Below are 17,854 nucleotides of genomic sequence, written 5' to 3' on the forward strand. Positions count from 1 at the left end.
TAGAGCCAAGCTCCTCTTTCCCCCAGCTCCAGCCTAGATGCCAGTCTCCAACCTGTGTTCTTGATTCCATTTCCCCAACTCCCAGCAACACCTGGATGTCTAAGAGTCTGAGAACCCTAGGACTCCCTAATCATTTCAGGCTTTCCCACACCTCAGACTGTGCTTTCCCACCTTTGAGCAGTGTCTCAGTACTTCCCTGAAACCCAGTACCCACCTGGAGGCTATGTGAGATAATCACAGCTTTCCACCTCCTGATCGGCCTTGCCCTGAGGCAAGGAACATGGACCAACAGAGTAGTGGACCAAAAAATGGAGCTTAGGAGGCAGGGAGAAACTCACTAGTTGTGCCCCAGGGTTGCTGGCAGGTAGAGGATTAGTAGGTAGAGGGATCTCATGTCGACATCCCTGGTGTCTGCAGGCCTGACAGAATGCAGGACAGAAAATCCTCAACAGATATCTCCACAGGCTTTACCTACAATACTCTCTTAATTTTTATTCACATGTTTTTTCTGTTTTATATGCATATTTATTGGTCTTAAGAGAAATTAAAATGCCCTAGTGATCAGGATTTTATGGTAGATCATTGTTTTATCTGCCATATACATTTTATCCTGTTCTTTCTCATTAGTTGTTGATCTGGGGGCTTGCAGTAAGAATAATGGTTTTAATCACATCATATTCTTCTAATATATAACAATTAATCTGAATTGATGCTAGTATTTATTTTTTTCAGTGTCCTACTGAAACCAAAGCAACATTTGGTGTCCACTTTAAAGTAGTAGGAGATTGGACAGGTATGTACTACTTAATAGCTTTAAATTTTTTGAAAAGAACATAGTATAACGAAATGTATCAACACAATTAACTACTCATTTGCATGAAAAGGTATATATATTAAGAAGTTTATTTTCCTTTGTTTATTTAGTTTTAATGCCTAATTTTTCTTATAAGATTCATTTATGAAATCAGAATAATATGAGTACCAGTAATTATTAATAATGCATTATTTGTGGAGTTTATATCATAGACTTTTTAATGTCCATTGTACTGGCAGCAAGTAGGAATGCTTAAATCTATTTCTTGAAAGCATGACTTTAAAGTTCATGTTGGAATTGACTTTCAAAATTAGCTATAATTAGGTGAGCAAGACAGTTAATAACGACGAGGTGCTTGCTGTCAAGCTTGGGGACCCAAGTTTGAGACTCAGAAACTACATTCTGGAAGGAAAGAGTCAACTTTCTCAAGCTGTCCTCTGAATTCCACACACATTTCATAACTGGTTCAAACACACACACACACATGGACGTGAGTGCACACACACACCATGTAAAAGTTTAAATAAACACGTTGAATTGAAAACAAATAACTCTCAAGTTTAAATGACCTTGATGTATATCTATAATGCCAAAACATTTTTAGAATAGAAGTTACTTTTAATATCAGGTCTTTTGGTGTTACTTTAGACATTTATTTCATAAGAGCTTTATACTCTTCAAGAGATGCATTATATTGAATCATGAACAAATAAAATAAGTATGATTTAATATTATAGTCTCTGGACCTAACACAATGTGTAATAAATGCACAGTTAGGTTAATATTGGCATTGGTTAATATTGGTTCTTTAGAGTGCTGTCAAAAGAAAAGAATGGAAGTATAAGATAAACCACAAACACGTTAAAATACATTTACAATTGAATAATTAACAAGGATCTCTTTAGAGTAGATTCAAGGTAGTCTAGAGTTAGAATAAGAAAATCCAAGGAGAAGATAGAATTTTTGAAATTCAGACATTGAGCAAATATAGGAAGATGTAAGAAAAATGGAAAATTAACAAGAAAATTGACCTCAAATCAGGGAAGGGAATAACTAATCATTTTCAGGAATTAAATGAACAAAAATCAAGACACCCAAATGAATCAAAATGAAAGACAACAAAAGAAAGTAAATAATTTGTTCCAGTAAGAATTTCTTTGGATTTAGCTTAGCAAACGACTGGGTGAAATCACACTATTCTGATGAATTTGGTGAATCTTTGAAGGAAGTGACCCTCTCTAGTGAACGTATTATTAGTGAGTTGCTAGTTCAATCTATTATTAGCAAATGAACACTTGTATATTCTTGGAAACAGAGGGAAGCAATGAAAGGCTTATGCATTAAACCTGGAAAAATCACTGTGAACAAAAGTTAAGAAAGTAGTATTGGAAGGAAGAAAATAATTTTAAATTCAAAGAAAGATAAGATTTGGGATAAAGATGGAGTATTCAGGAATGTGGAGTAAGGTTATTGATATGAGGAAGTTATATTATGTAATAAAATACATGTGAATAACTTTTTTTTTGTATTTAAAGGCAGTAAACATGGAAGTTGAAAGATTAAAAAATGGGGAATATATGCTATGTACAACATAATGGGGAAAAACAAAAACAAAAAAAAAACGACCAAATCAGTTTTCAAAGACTGACTAAAAAGAATCGAAAAGTAATAACCTTCTTGGAGTCACAAAATATAGTCTTAATTAGATAATGGTTATGTATTAGCATTCCAAAGAGATCACAGCAGTCCATCTTTAGATAGATATTCATGTATCATGGAAAGGTCACTTCTTACGATATAGCAGAACAAGTTGAAAAAAATGAATTTGTTTTGACACTGTCTGGGAAATAAAGAAGAGTGAAAATTCTTTTCCAGTAAGATTTTTAATATAGCAGAAATTAAATTCAACAATGAATGGTAACTGAGAGAATACTGTATATAAGGGAAAGGAGCAAAACTATAGTTTATTTCATAAGGGTAAGGAAAGGCTTTATGATAGTTTGTAACTAGCTATTGTGTATGTTTTTTTCTCAGTCATTTTTTATCACAAGTAGATCATTAAAATATAATTACTTAAAAAATAATTACTTCACTATTTTTTTAGTTACCTCCACTGGGAGCAGGTAATATGATTGACTTTGCCCTCCTTTTTAAATTGTGCTAAAACATTGAGAGAGATGCAAGATTATTCTATTCAGAGTTCTGTCTAAATTAATGAAAATTTTCACATCACAGAGGTAAACATGCATGTAGAGAAGCTTTAAATAACTGTGTCACTCACTGACATACTTCAAAAGGAAATTTAACTTCCTTAACAACAGAGTTACAATTATTGAAATGAAAATGAGAACATTCTCCTGAGATCAGAAATCACTTAGTTTTCCTCCAAAATTAATATTATGAACAGAGTAGTATGTCTAGAAATGCCAAAGAAGATCTTAAAGGAATGTAACCATTGGAAGGTTTTTTTTTTTTTTTAGTGAAATTGTTTATTTGTGCGCACAGGCACCCGTTTGTGTGTGTGTGTGTGTGTGTGTGTGTGTGTGTGTGTGTGTGTGTGTGTGTGTGTTGTGTGTTTGGTTTGGTGTGTGTGTGTGTGTGTGCACGCGCGCGTGCGTGCCTATGTGTGTGTAGTTGCTAGTATTCCATAGTGTGCATGTCAAGGTCAGAAGGCTACTTTTGAAAGAAAGTTCTTACTTCTTTTTTTTTCTTTTTAAAAAAATTATTTTATTTTTATTTTATGTCTGAGTGCTGTATCTGCATGTTCTTAAAATAGTTGAGGATAGATGTGGTTTGAGATCACTTTTACCTGCTGAGCGATCTCTCCATCCCACTGTTTTAGATTTTTAACTGTGACTTTCTTTTGGTGAAATATGCTTTATCATGGGCAGTGAACAGGAAATCAAGGATTTAGGTCTGTTCCATAGTGATTCTTTCAAGAATAACCTACACTGTACAGTGTACAAAGTACACTGTACAGGTGTAAATGAAATGGCTACATAGTTCTGGTGGGAGACTCACCTAGTTTCATCCTTCTCTGCATTTTCATTAGGAATTGTATCTCTTGAATGCATAAGTAACACATAAAATGTAGAAGTCTATACAAGATAGATTTTTGTTCTCTCTTGCAAAGATGATACTAAAGATAGTCAAAAGAATTGAGTTAGTATTTTATTTCTCTTCTGTAATTAATCGTATTTCTACTTCAAAGATATGATTAAGAATATTACCTTAACTGTACTTCTTTCTAAAATCTTATCTATGCTAGATATGATTATTATAGAATGACTTCACTATTTGCATTTACTCTGTATGTTTTGTAGTTTAAATTACAGGTCATTTTACAGATTTCTTAATTCCATTACTAAAAAGTTATATACATATTATCCAAATAGAATTATTCTAAAATTTTTCTATGAATAAATTCAGCAACCAACAGATAGGAAATCATAGATAGGCAAAAAAATTTAGGAGCTATTATAATTGTCACATAATGACTTTTTGTTGATCCTTGGTTATGACATTTTTGTACTGTCCATTATAATTTGCAGTAATCATTAGATATAGTTAACTGCTAGAATATAAACTGAAAATTAAGAACAAACACCGTAGATTTGCTCTGATAACATTAATCCAAACTAAGCACAGAGTAAGAAATATTAAATGCAATGTTAATCAAAGACATCCACAAAATAGTTGATTATTGTATTTCTATGTCTATGACACTCTACAAAGCATGAATGTTTCAGGTATCATCCAGCTGATTTTTTCATGAAAAGATGAAGATAGGCTATGTGTATGTTAAATACTTTTTAAATTTGGAGTTTTCCTTCTAAGTCATGACATTTCCTTCTAAGTCATGATAACACTAAACTATATTAATTTATGGCTACAACATATTTATGGAAATTATATAGCTTATCTTCTAGTAGAAATGACTTTGAATTTCTGTTTTGCTTTTTTATTCAAGTAGGTTTTTAAAAATAAGTTTATAGAATTGTGGTACCATCAGCAGTGTTTTTATTTACTAATATTTCTTTTTAAGTTTCAGACATTGCATGTAATGAATTGTAGTTGTTTCACCTTATTGCTCTCATTCATCCCCATGAAAACATTTCTTTCCGAGAAGCCATCTTCCTACATTAAAGTCTTCTTTTTGTGTGTGACTCGATGAGTCTAATTGCAGTTGATTGTATGAGCATGGAAGAAGCTTATTAGAGCATGAGCAACTCATCAGTGGGCTCACCACCGAAGAAAGTGATGTTCCCTCCCCTAGCAGCCATTAACTGCTAATAGATCTTTACACAAGGATGGGTTTTTTTAGTTACTGCAAAATTACAGGTAAATCTGGATGCTACTACTGAATCTCAATATAAAGGCCATGCAAAGGGAATAGCTAAAATAAATTGAAGAGTGAATTATTTGGACATCTTATATTTTTTCTGGGTGTCAGGCGTTTATTTAATTCATGTGCCTACAGTGCAAAAAAATAATCTAACTTCATAATAAATATCATTATCTGCTACTTCCAGAAAATACTGACTGGGAGAGTATTTTCTATGATTGTTGTTGCTATGATGATTCAATGCCTTGCATAGTCTCCAGTAGAACATAATTTTTAAACAATTGGTTATTGTGGCTAATATAAATGTATCAAACATCTACTCTAGGCTGTAGGAGGATGAGATGTTGGTCTTACAGGCAGGTCACAGGTATGCTTTTCAAGTCTGTCTGAATGATTTTTCTTAGGTCCCAATAGGCTATACCTAGTGGTTGCCAGGTTGTACTTATTTAAATGCAATGCGTTTAAGAGGAAGGAAAACAATTTTGAGAATCCTGAGCTCTTTAGGAAAATGATAAAACTCTTTGGGGAATGAACCTACACCATTTCTATGGTTCTTTGATGGTGGTTATCTCCTGCCATATGGTTGATTAATTCTATTGTCCTCAGTTTCATCCCGTGTCCATCAGACTCTGCAGTGGTTACCAACTGAACTTGCCAGAATCCATCAGGAAAAAAAAAAAAAAAACACTGTGTATGGCAGCTGTAGCCTTTTAAAATGTGTTAAACAAGAGTACTTAACACAGAATTGAATTGTGCCGGTTGTTTGTCCATCTCTGTCCGAGTTCTTGGGTTATTGAATACATTGCCAGTGGGGAGTATTTTGGGAGGAATCTTGCTTTCTGAGCAACAGTATTTAGCAGTGTGCTTCAGTTACTCAGTGAGCCATGGTGTTATCACATGTGGCATCATCCAGCTTCCTGTCCCATTTCCTTCATATACGAGACATGCTTTCATGTAACCCCATCATTTTTATTCTACATTTATTTGTTATTGATTTTTCTGGTCTCTTTTATATGTAAGTGTGTGTTATCACATGTGCATTGGAGAGTATGTGAGGAAGTCAGAAGCCTACTTGCAAGAGTCAGGTTTTCTCTTTCTACAATGTCAATTGCTCGGGTTATCAGGCTTGATAATAACAGGCTCCTCTACGTGCTGAGCCATCTTGCCACTCTGCTTTAATATCATTTTCTTTCTTTTTTAGCATTTAGTTTTTGATTATTGATTTATTAATTTAAAATTTTTATGCATGAATACTGTATTTACATAATTTCCACCTTAAAATTCTCCTCTTCCATCTCTTCTTGGGTCTTTCCTGACTCTATCAAATTTGTGACCTTGTATTCTATTATTATTATTAGTAGTAGTAGTATATGCATGTATTTGTACAGGTATAGATGTATGTGCATATGTGCATTTTTGTATACATGATTTTATATATACATGTATGGATTTATGTATATATGTGCTTATATGTATTGTACACATATATACTCATATACATATATTTTGCTGAGTTCATTTAGTGTTCTTACTCTCTTATATACATTTAGGGTGGTCACCTTGGTATTGGATAACCTATCAGGACCTTATTCCTGGAAAAACCTGAACATTAAAAAAACTTTGAGGGTTAAGGAGAAAAAATGCAGTTCATAGGACTTATAATGTGTTTTTTCATAATGAGCTACATCTTTTGACTTAGTTCTGGACACAGTTAAGAACAATATCCCTTCAGTTTACAAAGTAGTTGTAAGCCTTGAAATTTAATTGGCAAGTTAAAGTAATCCAGAACTTTTCATTTTTATAATTATAAATGATTTTTTTCAATTTGTATGTATGTTCAAAAAATTTAACATATTCTCTGAAAGGATTTCAGAGAATTATTGCATAAAATAATATTTTCTACAACATTGCTAGGTATCCAATGTTCCTCATTCCTCCCTTTTGATTTCAGTAATTTCTGATAACCATTTTGAGAAAAACACATGTTTTATAATTACAATAAACTTACCCCGAGAAGAGTCACCATCTCACATCTTAAAGAGTTTATATTTGAAGAAGAACTACACTGGAGAACTGAACTTTGAGACATTCCTACATGTTATGTTCAGCAATGGTGAATAAAAAAGCACTAGCCACTAGACTAGAAGAGAATGAAGATCATTTCATTTACACACCAAAGGAATATGTCTCAAACTAGGGTTGATCAGTTGTAACAGATGCTTCTAAGAAATCGGGTAAAATGAAGATTGAGCTAGTAACTTCAGAAGGTTTGGTTTTTAGAGAATGCTGGAAATAAAAGCCACATTGAAGTAGCTCCATTAGTCCATGATTTAAAACCAGATAGACATCCTGAGAGATGCTGGAGTTATCTCAGTTCAACCTAAGTTAGGGAGCTTTCCTTCTCAGTTGTTTATCTAATAAAATCAAGTAGGATCACTTCGCATCATTCACAGTAGGGTGTTTATTCCGCAGGAGTTAACAGGTGTCTTCACAGTTACATGAAGCCTTCCCCATAATTTATATTCTGAGACTTAATTGCCAATGTGATCACTACAACTGGTAGGCCTGTTGTAAGAGCTGTGGGGAGTTAAATTTAACCCCTTCAATTCTTTATTCTTGCCGTGGCATAGGAGAGAGATACCATCTTGGAAACAGACTAAGCACAAATGTGGTACCTCAATGTTCAAATTTCTGTGAGAAATAAGTTTTTGTTAATGATTTAGTCAATCTGAAATATTTTAAATACATGTTTTAAGAATGTATACATTGTTTTTTTAGGCATGTCTCTTGGACATTTGCCAGAACACAACAGTACATGTTTTATACAGTTGTTATTTTAAATGAAGTTAAGAAACACAAGTTACTATTAGAATGGTTTAGGGACAGAGGTATATTGTAATAATTGCACACATTTATATATTTCTGGGAGAGATGTGGATAACCAGAATGAAGTATAGAGGGAAAGATTTGTACTTCCTCAGTAACAAAAATTTACAGTTACGAAATCAAAGTGCCTACAAAGAGATTTGATCCAATATGTATAAGACTGACTTGAGCTTTCCCTAAGGCAACCTATATACATCTTGCTTTATAAAAGCAGAGAGAGGGTCGTTTAGTAGAGTTGGCTGAAAGAAATAATATGTATGTTTTAGTTATTCCTGTCTCTAGGGAAAATAAATGGTAGGATTAACACTAAGAATGAGAACAGGGAAGGTGTTCAATAATATTGAGGAGAAGAAATGGATCATATGCAGTATTAAATTGATGAGTGAATCCTGGTTGCTCTTCTGAACTGTGCCAAGTAGTCTTCTGAGATGTGTGTTTCTAAATTTGAAAAACGATAATTCAGAATAATTTTAATTCCTTTTCAGTTATGGTTCACTGTTGCAAATTAGCAGTTGAGCAGGTGGTAAATTGGATTTTAATTGACATCACTCCACTTCTGAAAAAAATGCACTATATCTGCCACTTTGAATTTAATCTTTATACAATGGTCTAGAAACTTCAAAATATCAATCAAGTTAAGGGACTTTTCTTGTTTAAAACTCTAATAACTCCCTCTTGCTTCTAGGGTGAAGGTGAGATTACCTCTTCCATCTCCTAGAATGACCTTGTCTTAGTTAATGTTCTACTGATGGGAGAAAGCATCATAACCAAGACAACTTATCAAAGAAAACATTTAACTGTGGGCTTGTTTACAGTTTCAGACAATTACTCCGTGATCATAATGGATGGAGGCAGACAGGCATGGCACTGAGGCACTGGCTGAAAGCTTTACATCCTGACCTACAGGTGATAGCCAGAGAGAGAAACACAGTGGGGCTAGAAAGGGCTTTTGAAACTTCAAAGTCTACTCCCAGTGACACACCTTCTGCAAAAAGGCCACAGCTCCTCCAACAAGACCACACCTTCTAATTTTCCAAATAGTTCACCAACTGGGGACTAAGCATGCAAACATATGAACCTACAGTTGCCATTTTCATTCAAAACACAACTGATGTACAAGTTTTGGCCCTCTTTACCTTAATTTTGCTTTGATTAACTTTTCTGCTTATTAGCAATTAATTTCTCTTCTTCTTTTCCATAATATACATGTCCTAACCTACACCCAGAGAATTTACCATCATCATTTGTGATTCCTAGCCTCAACAAACATGCCTTTAATGTCTTTAGATCACAGCTTATGATTCAATCCTCTTAGAAGTCTGTAGACAACTTATGGTATGTGTTTTTAAGTAGGCTAACATCATACATTGTCAGCACTTGTTTTCATTGGCAACTGCAGAATTCTAGTGTTGTCATACTAAGCAAGTGAGTCTACCAATATAGGGTCCTCAGTAGTCTGTTAGGGAATTTTTCTTTTACCTGTCACTGTACTTAGGTGCTTGAAAAGGCACATGTGCCTAGTAAATGTGAATTTTTTTAGGGAAATGAAAATAGAAAAGAATAAAAGGCACATGGAAACTCACAAGCAAGAATCTCTTGGGTTCCAATAAAAAACAAAAAAAAAACAAACAAACAAACAAAAAAAAAACAAAGGTAGTGTGTGCCTTCCATAACATTTGATGAGGTAGCTTTATGACAGACTTGGGAGGTTTTCTGGGGCAAAGTTGGTGTTAGATATAAATATGACTGTCTTAGATATTACAGTCTTACAGGGAAAGAGAGCTTGAATAGCTCATAGAATGCCGTGCTGCTGGGAGATCAGGAGAGATAAATTTCCAGAAGCAAGGGCATGAGAGAATTGTAGGATTGCTGTAACATAGTCTTCTCCTAGAGATGGTAATGAAATATTGCAGAATTTCAGGTTGGAATTGAAAACACGTTTGTTTTTATATGAACTACCCTGACATTTTTATGCAGGATGAAAATGAGGTAGGTCAGGATAGAAACAAAAACAACAAATTAAATATATCTACGATTATTACAGAAGTAAAAGAATTTAATCTCATTTTCTAAAAAGAAACTTATCTAAAACAATGAGCATAAATTGCTGGCTACCTTTACGAAAGTTATGGTTTTGGAGCAGTGGTAGGAGGGGTAATAGAGTTTGCTACCAACCACTATGTAACTGAAGCAAAATAAGCAAAGAGAATCGGTAAACAAAGAGAGGTATGTATTAATGGGCTCTGTTTCTGAATTTTTTATGTTTCCAAACTTTCTCCAAACTGCAAGTGTTTGAATTTCTGGCCTGTGATTAGCAATGGAAATGAGAGGGAAACAGAGAGCAATTGTTTGCTTATGTTGAGGGAAGATGTCTAGGTCAGGAAGCTATGAGCTAAGAGTGCTTATGATTTGTGTTACGAAAAACCTTTTCCAAGTCTCAGAGGAGGCTGAGTGAAAACTTTTGAACATGATTGATTAGTTCATTTAATGAAATATCACAAATAATTTTTATTAACATATATGATCAACCATTCATTAAATAACATCTGAGCTTAAACTCCATATTTTGCAGCTTCAAAAACCAAAAAACTTTCATATTAGAAAAATGCATAGTATGCTATGTGCGCGTGAGCGCACACTCACACAGACACATACACATGCACACACACACACACACACACACGCATGCGTGTGCACACACACAGGCGCGCGCACATACACTCACATGATTTAAATGGCTGTTTCCAGGAAAGAAGATAAGTTATGTTCTCCTTGTTTTCTGTTTGCAAATGTGAAATCTGTTCTCTTCTTAGTAAACTAGAGCCTCATTTATAACAGCAGGAAGTGTAAAGAGAAGGTAGGAATTTAACACTCATAACGCTTTATTCTAATACCTTCATGCTTCAAAGATAAAAACACAATTTTCTTTTGTTTTATTCACTGAAACAATGTTATGCTTATGGACCTAGAGGCAGTGCTGCTATCCTAAAGCAGTTTGCACAGATTATTACATATTTATTTTCAATTTATGTGTTCCTAAGAGAAGTTTGTATTTTGTGACATTTAGTACTCAATTTCACATAATATAAAGAAAAATAAAAACAATGGAGACTTTTCTTGATAACATCATTTCTTAATCAGTGTCAAACTTTGACCACTAACATTGAATGTTTAATAGGGAGCATGCTGCTTTTTCAAGTCAATCTAGAGTTGATGTTCTAAACAATTTGAAAGAACAAAAAGACAAGGGAGTTGTGTTCTTGTTAAAATCATGGTATACATTTTGAATACTCATTTTCTTGATTCACTAGCTAAGTACTTCATTATGGGAGCCAAACAATACAACTATTTTTATCTGAAGAAGTTGAAATTTTCAAACAAAATTATACATTTAGAAATATATGTATTTATAAAGAATATATAATGGATAATTGCATACATACATACATATACATTTGTAATAACAATGAGTGAAAAAAGAGGCTATGGTCTGAAAAAGAGCAAGGAGGGGCATTTGATAAGGCTTGGAGGGATGATAAGGACAGGGAAAATTATATGGTTATAATCTCAAAAAATAATCATTTACAGAAATGTATAATAATTAAAAACACAAAATTAAAAGAAGTTTGACTGTAGTAATGCAGATAAGAGTCTTAAGGTTGCAAAAATTAAACAATCATGCTATTAACTTCATTTTTGGTTAGAGATGGCTCAGCAGTTAAGAGCACTTGTTCTTCCTGGAGATCCAGATTTGATTCCCAGTATCCACATGGCAGTTCACAACCATCTGTAATTCCAATTTTAATCCATCAAACACACATTTTATACCTGCATGGGCAACAGGTATTCTAGTGGTGCACAGACATATATGCAAGCAAAATACACATATTCTTAAAATAAAAATAATAATTTAAAAAGTTAAAGAAAAGGGAATCTGTACACTTAAAACATAGTCAAGTTTGGTCTTCGTAGACCTGTGGAGAGATAGAGAAGCATTTGATGTAGCAGCACATAAAAGCCTGAACAAAGTTTAAAATATCAACAACTTTTCTAGATTATTTTTAAAAATGCCAATGTGCCAAGCCAGATCCCATCTCATGCAAATCTGGATAGGAGGATGCAAGGCTTGCCTGACACACATATTCATCAGAAGAACTTCAGGGTCCCAGTGTCTGGGTAGAAAAATGTGTACTGTCATTGGTGAACACTTAGAGATCCCTTTTAAACAAGGCTCAGCCATAACCACGCTGCCCTGGGTTCATGCTTTTGTGAAATTGCTGTCTGTAAGATTTATATGGTCTTTATTACAAAAATTAAGGGAACAATCTGAGACTTTGGGCAATGGATAGGAAAAAATTCAATGCTTTTAAAAGAACTGAGCATTCTGCTCCCCAGTAGGTTGTCTTCAGGATAAATTATTATTTTTTTTTACCAATGACTAGGCCGATGGGAACTTACTGACAGTAACTTACATGATAAGTAGGAAACTGAGCCCCTTCCAGCTACCTTTCTGTTTTTCAAGCTAAGAAAGCAAGAAAGAAGCACTTCTTGACCTCACAGTGTCCAAGCGCAAGCTCACTGGCATACCAAGAATGAATCAAAGGCAATAGATAGTACTTCTTTTATCCCATTGGTATACATGCCTTACTGACTGGGAAAGGACTGCTGCTGCTTCTACCCTGTGCATCAGTGCATCAATGTTTGATTTTGCACAGATTTAACACTTGTTTATTGTAAATGACAGAAAATTATAGAATATGTAAAGCTAGTGTCCAAACTAGATTCATATCAGCAGTAATGTTAGAATTACATAACTAGAAAAAGCTAAAAATCTGAATAAAATGCTAAGATCTTTAAAGGAAAAAGTAAACCTGATAAAGCACATACATAATGTCTATGACCAGAGAAAAACTCAGAAAAGCATGAGGGAGAGATGATAAACACATGCTCATTAGACAATGAACTTGTGTGAATGAGGCTCAAGTTCATATTGAGAGGTGTTGAGTGGAGGAGGATCTATTAACTTTTCAGAAAACCTTTTAAAGCTAAGCCAAAGAAACTGGACTTCATTTTCTGCTCTATGGAAGATAAAGAATCTCTACCCCACTTCCTACTACCCCACTTCCTAATTTTCTCTCTCTCTCTCTCTCTCTCTCTCTCTCTCTCTCTCTCTCTCTCTCTCTCTCTCTCTCTCTCTGTGTGTGTGTGTGTGTGTGTGTGTGTGTGTGTGTGTGTGTGTGTGTGTGATCTCCCACCATCAACTGTGAGCTCAGGAAGTTAAGTGAAACTACTTTTACTGATGGATGTGATCAGCCTTCTCAAAGAGTGGAAGTCTGAGTTAGCCCTTATATTTTGAGCAGGACTTGATAAAAGACCTGGGATGAAAGACAAGAAGTCCTGGGAGTAGAAAAGCAGATGAAGGGGGAAATCAGGAGTTTAATAAAAAGTCTTTAGTCTACCAGAACAGCCCAGCATTATCTACGTGTGGCTCTTCTCTGATGCACCATTCCATATGCTTCATCTTTGGCTAACATATCCTCTACTTATAAACACAGAAGACTCACTGCTGGGTTCATTTTAATAGATTTCAAAAGACCATGAATTGCAAGCTATTGCTTTTCTAGCTGAAGTTTTAGTGAGCATACTTTAAAAACACACATACACAAAAACCTTGTATTTTCTTTGAGTCCTGAACAAAATTGCCTTTTTCTTTTTGAATATGAGCGTAGGTGGTATTAGAGTTTGTGCTGAAAGCAGAAACTGAATTAGTATCAAGCTGAGCCTTGATCACTCTGAGGTGTTTCTTTTGTTCAGTGCCAACACTGCTTAAAAATACATTTGCTGTGACAATTGTTAAGTATAGCTTTTTCCTTTAAAGGTGGATTGTATTAGAGAAAACTTAGCAGCATAATGTGTTTATCCAAGAGAGCCTCTGATATTTGCTTTTGCTTTGCTTTAATCTGTGTTCCCTTTCTTTCCTTTGTCAGTGTTTTTGTTGTTGTAGCATTGCTTCCACAGCAGTAAAAGAGAATTTATATTTTAGGAGAATACCGGTTATAGACAGTGAATCATTGACATGTTTAGAGCCTATGAAGTCTGTTTATAGTTTCCAAAAGTGGATTTCACTTTTAAAAAAAATAGTATGCTTAATAAGTAGGAAGCAGAATAATGGGTGGCAAGGGAATAGAATTTTAGCACTGCTTCCCTCAAAATTATAAAAGCCCATTGAAATGTTTTTCTTTTTCTAATACAAACTTGTCTCCCTTCAGACATGCAGTACTTAAGTGTAGCAGGTGTAGACCCATGCATATGGTATGTCTGGTTTTCTCTTACTATATAATCCTTAGACAATGGAAAAAGGAGGGAGAGAAGACAAGCCAGCAGCATGTCTTTCTCTAAAGAAAACACTGGGAAAAAAAAAAAAAGAAATCCTCAACCAGGAATTTTATTTTGCTTTGCTCTGTTTGATTTTTGCTCTGTCTCTTGCAGGCCAGCCGGCCTGTGGTTAGTTAGGTCCTGTATGATTTTTAATTTCCTCACCTTCAACACCCAGATTTGAGGAAACTGTTTCTAACCATTTTTTTTTTTTTTTGCTCAATATTGATGTCAAACTCTAAATCTTCTCAATGAAGTAAAATCTAGAATAAGTAATTCAAATCTATATAAAGTAACAATAAAGGCAGATAAAGTTTTGTATAATTGAGCGACTCTAAAAGACAGGTAGTGCAGGAGAGATGATCGGGACAGGGTGAATATTACACCTCTGCTCACATGCAGCTGCTGTAACTCCTTCATTAGCTCTTATTATATGTGCATTGTGTTCATGTTGTCTCCTGAAAAAATATGTATAGAAGGTTGTTTTGTGTATCTGTACATAAGACAAAATAAAATTCTCTTTTGTATTGCTCTCATCTTGCTCTTAATATTTGTGGAAAGAAAATTTTAGGTAACCCAAACAAGCAGCTGTCATTTTTCTTCTAAAATTGTTATCTATTTTCATTTAAGTTTTCTTACAAAAATTTTGGCTATATAGGAAGATATTCTTGCTCTGTATCTGGTTTTCTGGATGAAACCAAAGTAGTCTAAATTGTATGGCTTGAATACAGTTTTGAAAGCAATGCTTAAATATAAAGTATTGTCATTCAACACTAGTTACCATGGTAATGAAGAATGTTATTTGATTTAAAAAAAAAACTTTTCAAAAAAGGGAATTTATGTTCTATTTCTTTTTGATTCATATGGCTGTCTCTATGTCTGCCCTTTAATTTCCACTGTTTGAAGTAATTTGTTTTGCTAATATTATTATGTGTATATTTTCCTAAGAAAACAAATTTGAAAACTTGATGACCATGAATTTTTGAGTAACTATGAATAATGCTTCTTTTTCCATTTTAAAGTAAGTTTGTAATTCTATTTAAAACCTCCTAAAGGAGCATCTACAAAGATTTTGTAATTCCTTTTTGGTTTAAGTAATGTGTTTATTAAAAAGAGTTACCGTGATGAGAATTTGTTTTACTCATAGCACATGGCAAATACATAGTTACTCGGTACATGTTGTGTTGAGCAATTCTAAATTCCCTTGCATTAGTGATTGTTGGCCTTTATTGATGTGCAAGAAAAGGGAAAATGTTAGCAAATATATTTAGATTGTTTCTTAGTACCATGAAACAGAATGATACCTCTCTCTCTTTCTTTCTCTCTCTCTTTCTCTGTCTCTCTGTCTCTGTCTCTGTCTCTGTCTCTCTCCATCTCTCTCTCTTTCTCTCTCTCTGTCTCTCTCCATCTCTCTCTCTCTCTCTCTCTCTCTCTCTCTCTCTCTCTCTCTCTCTCACACACACACACACACACACACACACACACACACACTTACTATTGCTATTTTGTCATGTTCAACAATGTTTGGAGTTCTGAGCTTACACACTAGTAAATTAAACCATTATCATTTACTGGTAATCTTGGTGTCTTTCTGTAATATCTGTGTCCCTTATAATTTGCCTTTAACTCAGTAAGTACTAGAGATTTTGTAGCATGGAAATCTAGCTTTTTTCTTGGGATTCTTAGTCTGACAAATAAAGGAATTAAGAAAGGACTCAAATGGATGCTTAGGGACTCTAGGGTATATAGAAAGAATAGAGTCATCTTATGAAAGTTTACAAAACTTTATTATGCCACTCTTTGGGCCATAGCAAATAGTGGTACCTCTTCCAAGAAATCTGTGTCTGAGAGGACTTTATTTTTAGAATGAGCACCTACCTGTACAATCCAGAAGTTTGCAAAACATCTGGACCACAGGAAATGGTTTATTTCAAACCCTGCTCCTCCTTAGCGCCATGCAAGTTTGTTTTCACCTAGTACTTCAATACAAGCTTTACACTGACTCTTTTAGAAAAAGTGGGGGGCATGACAGTTTTGTGTTTTGCAAGCTGTGTTTCAAAGAAGCTGATAATTTAATTGTAACATACAATTTGTTTGTTTGTTTAATGTAACATACTTATTACGGATCACTCCCTTATGTGGAAGAACAAAGAGTTATTGGGTAGAGGGAGACTTTGAACAGCTGTTATGCAGTCTCAATCTAATGCAGTTACATGGATAAAAAGATTTAGAGTAAATACCGATAAGCAGAGCTGCTGGAGTAGGGCTGAAAGATCCATGCTTTGTCCACTTGTATTTGTGCGCTGTTCTGCTGCAAGTCATAGCCTTTGTTCACAAAGCCACCACAGAAGGAAATTAAGGCTCTCAATAGCAGTTTGACTGCACTCTCCAGAGCTGAGCAACAAAACCTTTGGTATGAGGACAATGTCTCTACCAACAACATCATAACTAGTTTGTGTTCTTTACCTTCTTCTCATTTAATCAAAAGATAGAAACATGAGATGAGTCCTATACTGATCAGGATGTCAGGAGGTATGCATAAATAACGCTGTCCAAAACGCAGACTCATTGACTCATGCTCTTCTACTGACTTTAGAAATTAAGACTAAAATTAAAAGTAGGTTAAAAACTCATGGTTCCTTATGAGTTTAGTATGCTTTCTTTATTCTTTTTCACACAGAAGTTTTTATCTTTATTTAGATTTATTTAATAAAATAATTGTATACAGTCAAAGTGTATAACATATCATTTAGTATATACTGTGAAATGACTGCCACCACCAATCGAATGCAACATTTCCATATAACAGTGTTATTTTGTCTGTGTATTCATGGATAATATGTAAGATATATGTTCCTGTTAGATATTACTTATGTTATAATCTTTTGCTTCTAAGTACTGCAAAGTATGCACAGAGAAATATTTGTTAGTGTTGTAGACTAATTTTAGCGTTCATTATAAAATCATTGTAAAATAAAAAACATATCATGGTGGAAAAACAACACCAAAAGAATGTGTTTCTATATAATACACATATAGTCTGATAATAGATGATAGATTAATAGATACATGATAGATAAGTAGGTAGATAGAGTGATAAATATATGAAAGATGATAAATGATTAATAGATTATGGATATACAAATAGATACTAGATAGATGGTAGATGATGTATAAACATAGATGATTGATTGATAGATAGATGAGAGGTTGATAAATGATTAATAGATGCTAGATAAATAGATGCCAGATGAATGATAGATGAAGATAGAAATAATATAGATAGATAGATAGATAGATAGATAGATACATACATACATACATACATACATATATATACACACATATGTTAATACACACATAATAGGAAGATAGAGAGATGATGATGATGATGATAGAGTGATTGAAAGATCTGAAAAAAATGTAATTATTTT

General features: G+C 34.0%; 1 protein-coding gene across 6 annotated transcripts in view; it reads left to right on the plus strand.

The window, feature by feature from the left end:
* The window catches only part of Nox4 (NADPH oxidase 4), a 117,015-nt gene that overhangs the window by 71,685 nt on the left and 27,476 nt on the right, over window positions 1–17,854 (plus strand). For all 6 annotated transcript variants that reach the window (XM_076937464.1, XM_076937456.1, XM_034519684.2 and 3 more), the window contains one exon: window positions 733–793. In XM_076937464.1, coding sequence (XP_076793579.1) covers window positions 733–793 — 61 coding nt within the window. The remainder of the gene's footprint in view (window positions 1–732; window positions 794–17,854) is intronic.

The sequence above is a fragment of the Arvicanthis niloticus genome, chromosome 1 (genome assembly GCF_011762505.2).
Source record: "Arvicanthis niloticus isolate mArvNil1 chromosome 1, mArvNil1.pat.X, whole genome shotgun sequence".
Classification (NCBI taxonomy): Eukaryota; Metazoa; Chordata; class Mammalia; order Rodentia; family Muridae; genus Arvicanthis; species Arvicanthis niloticus.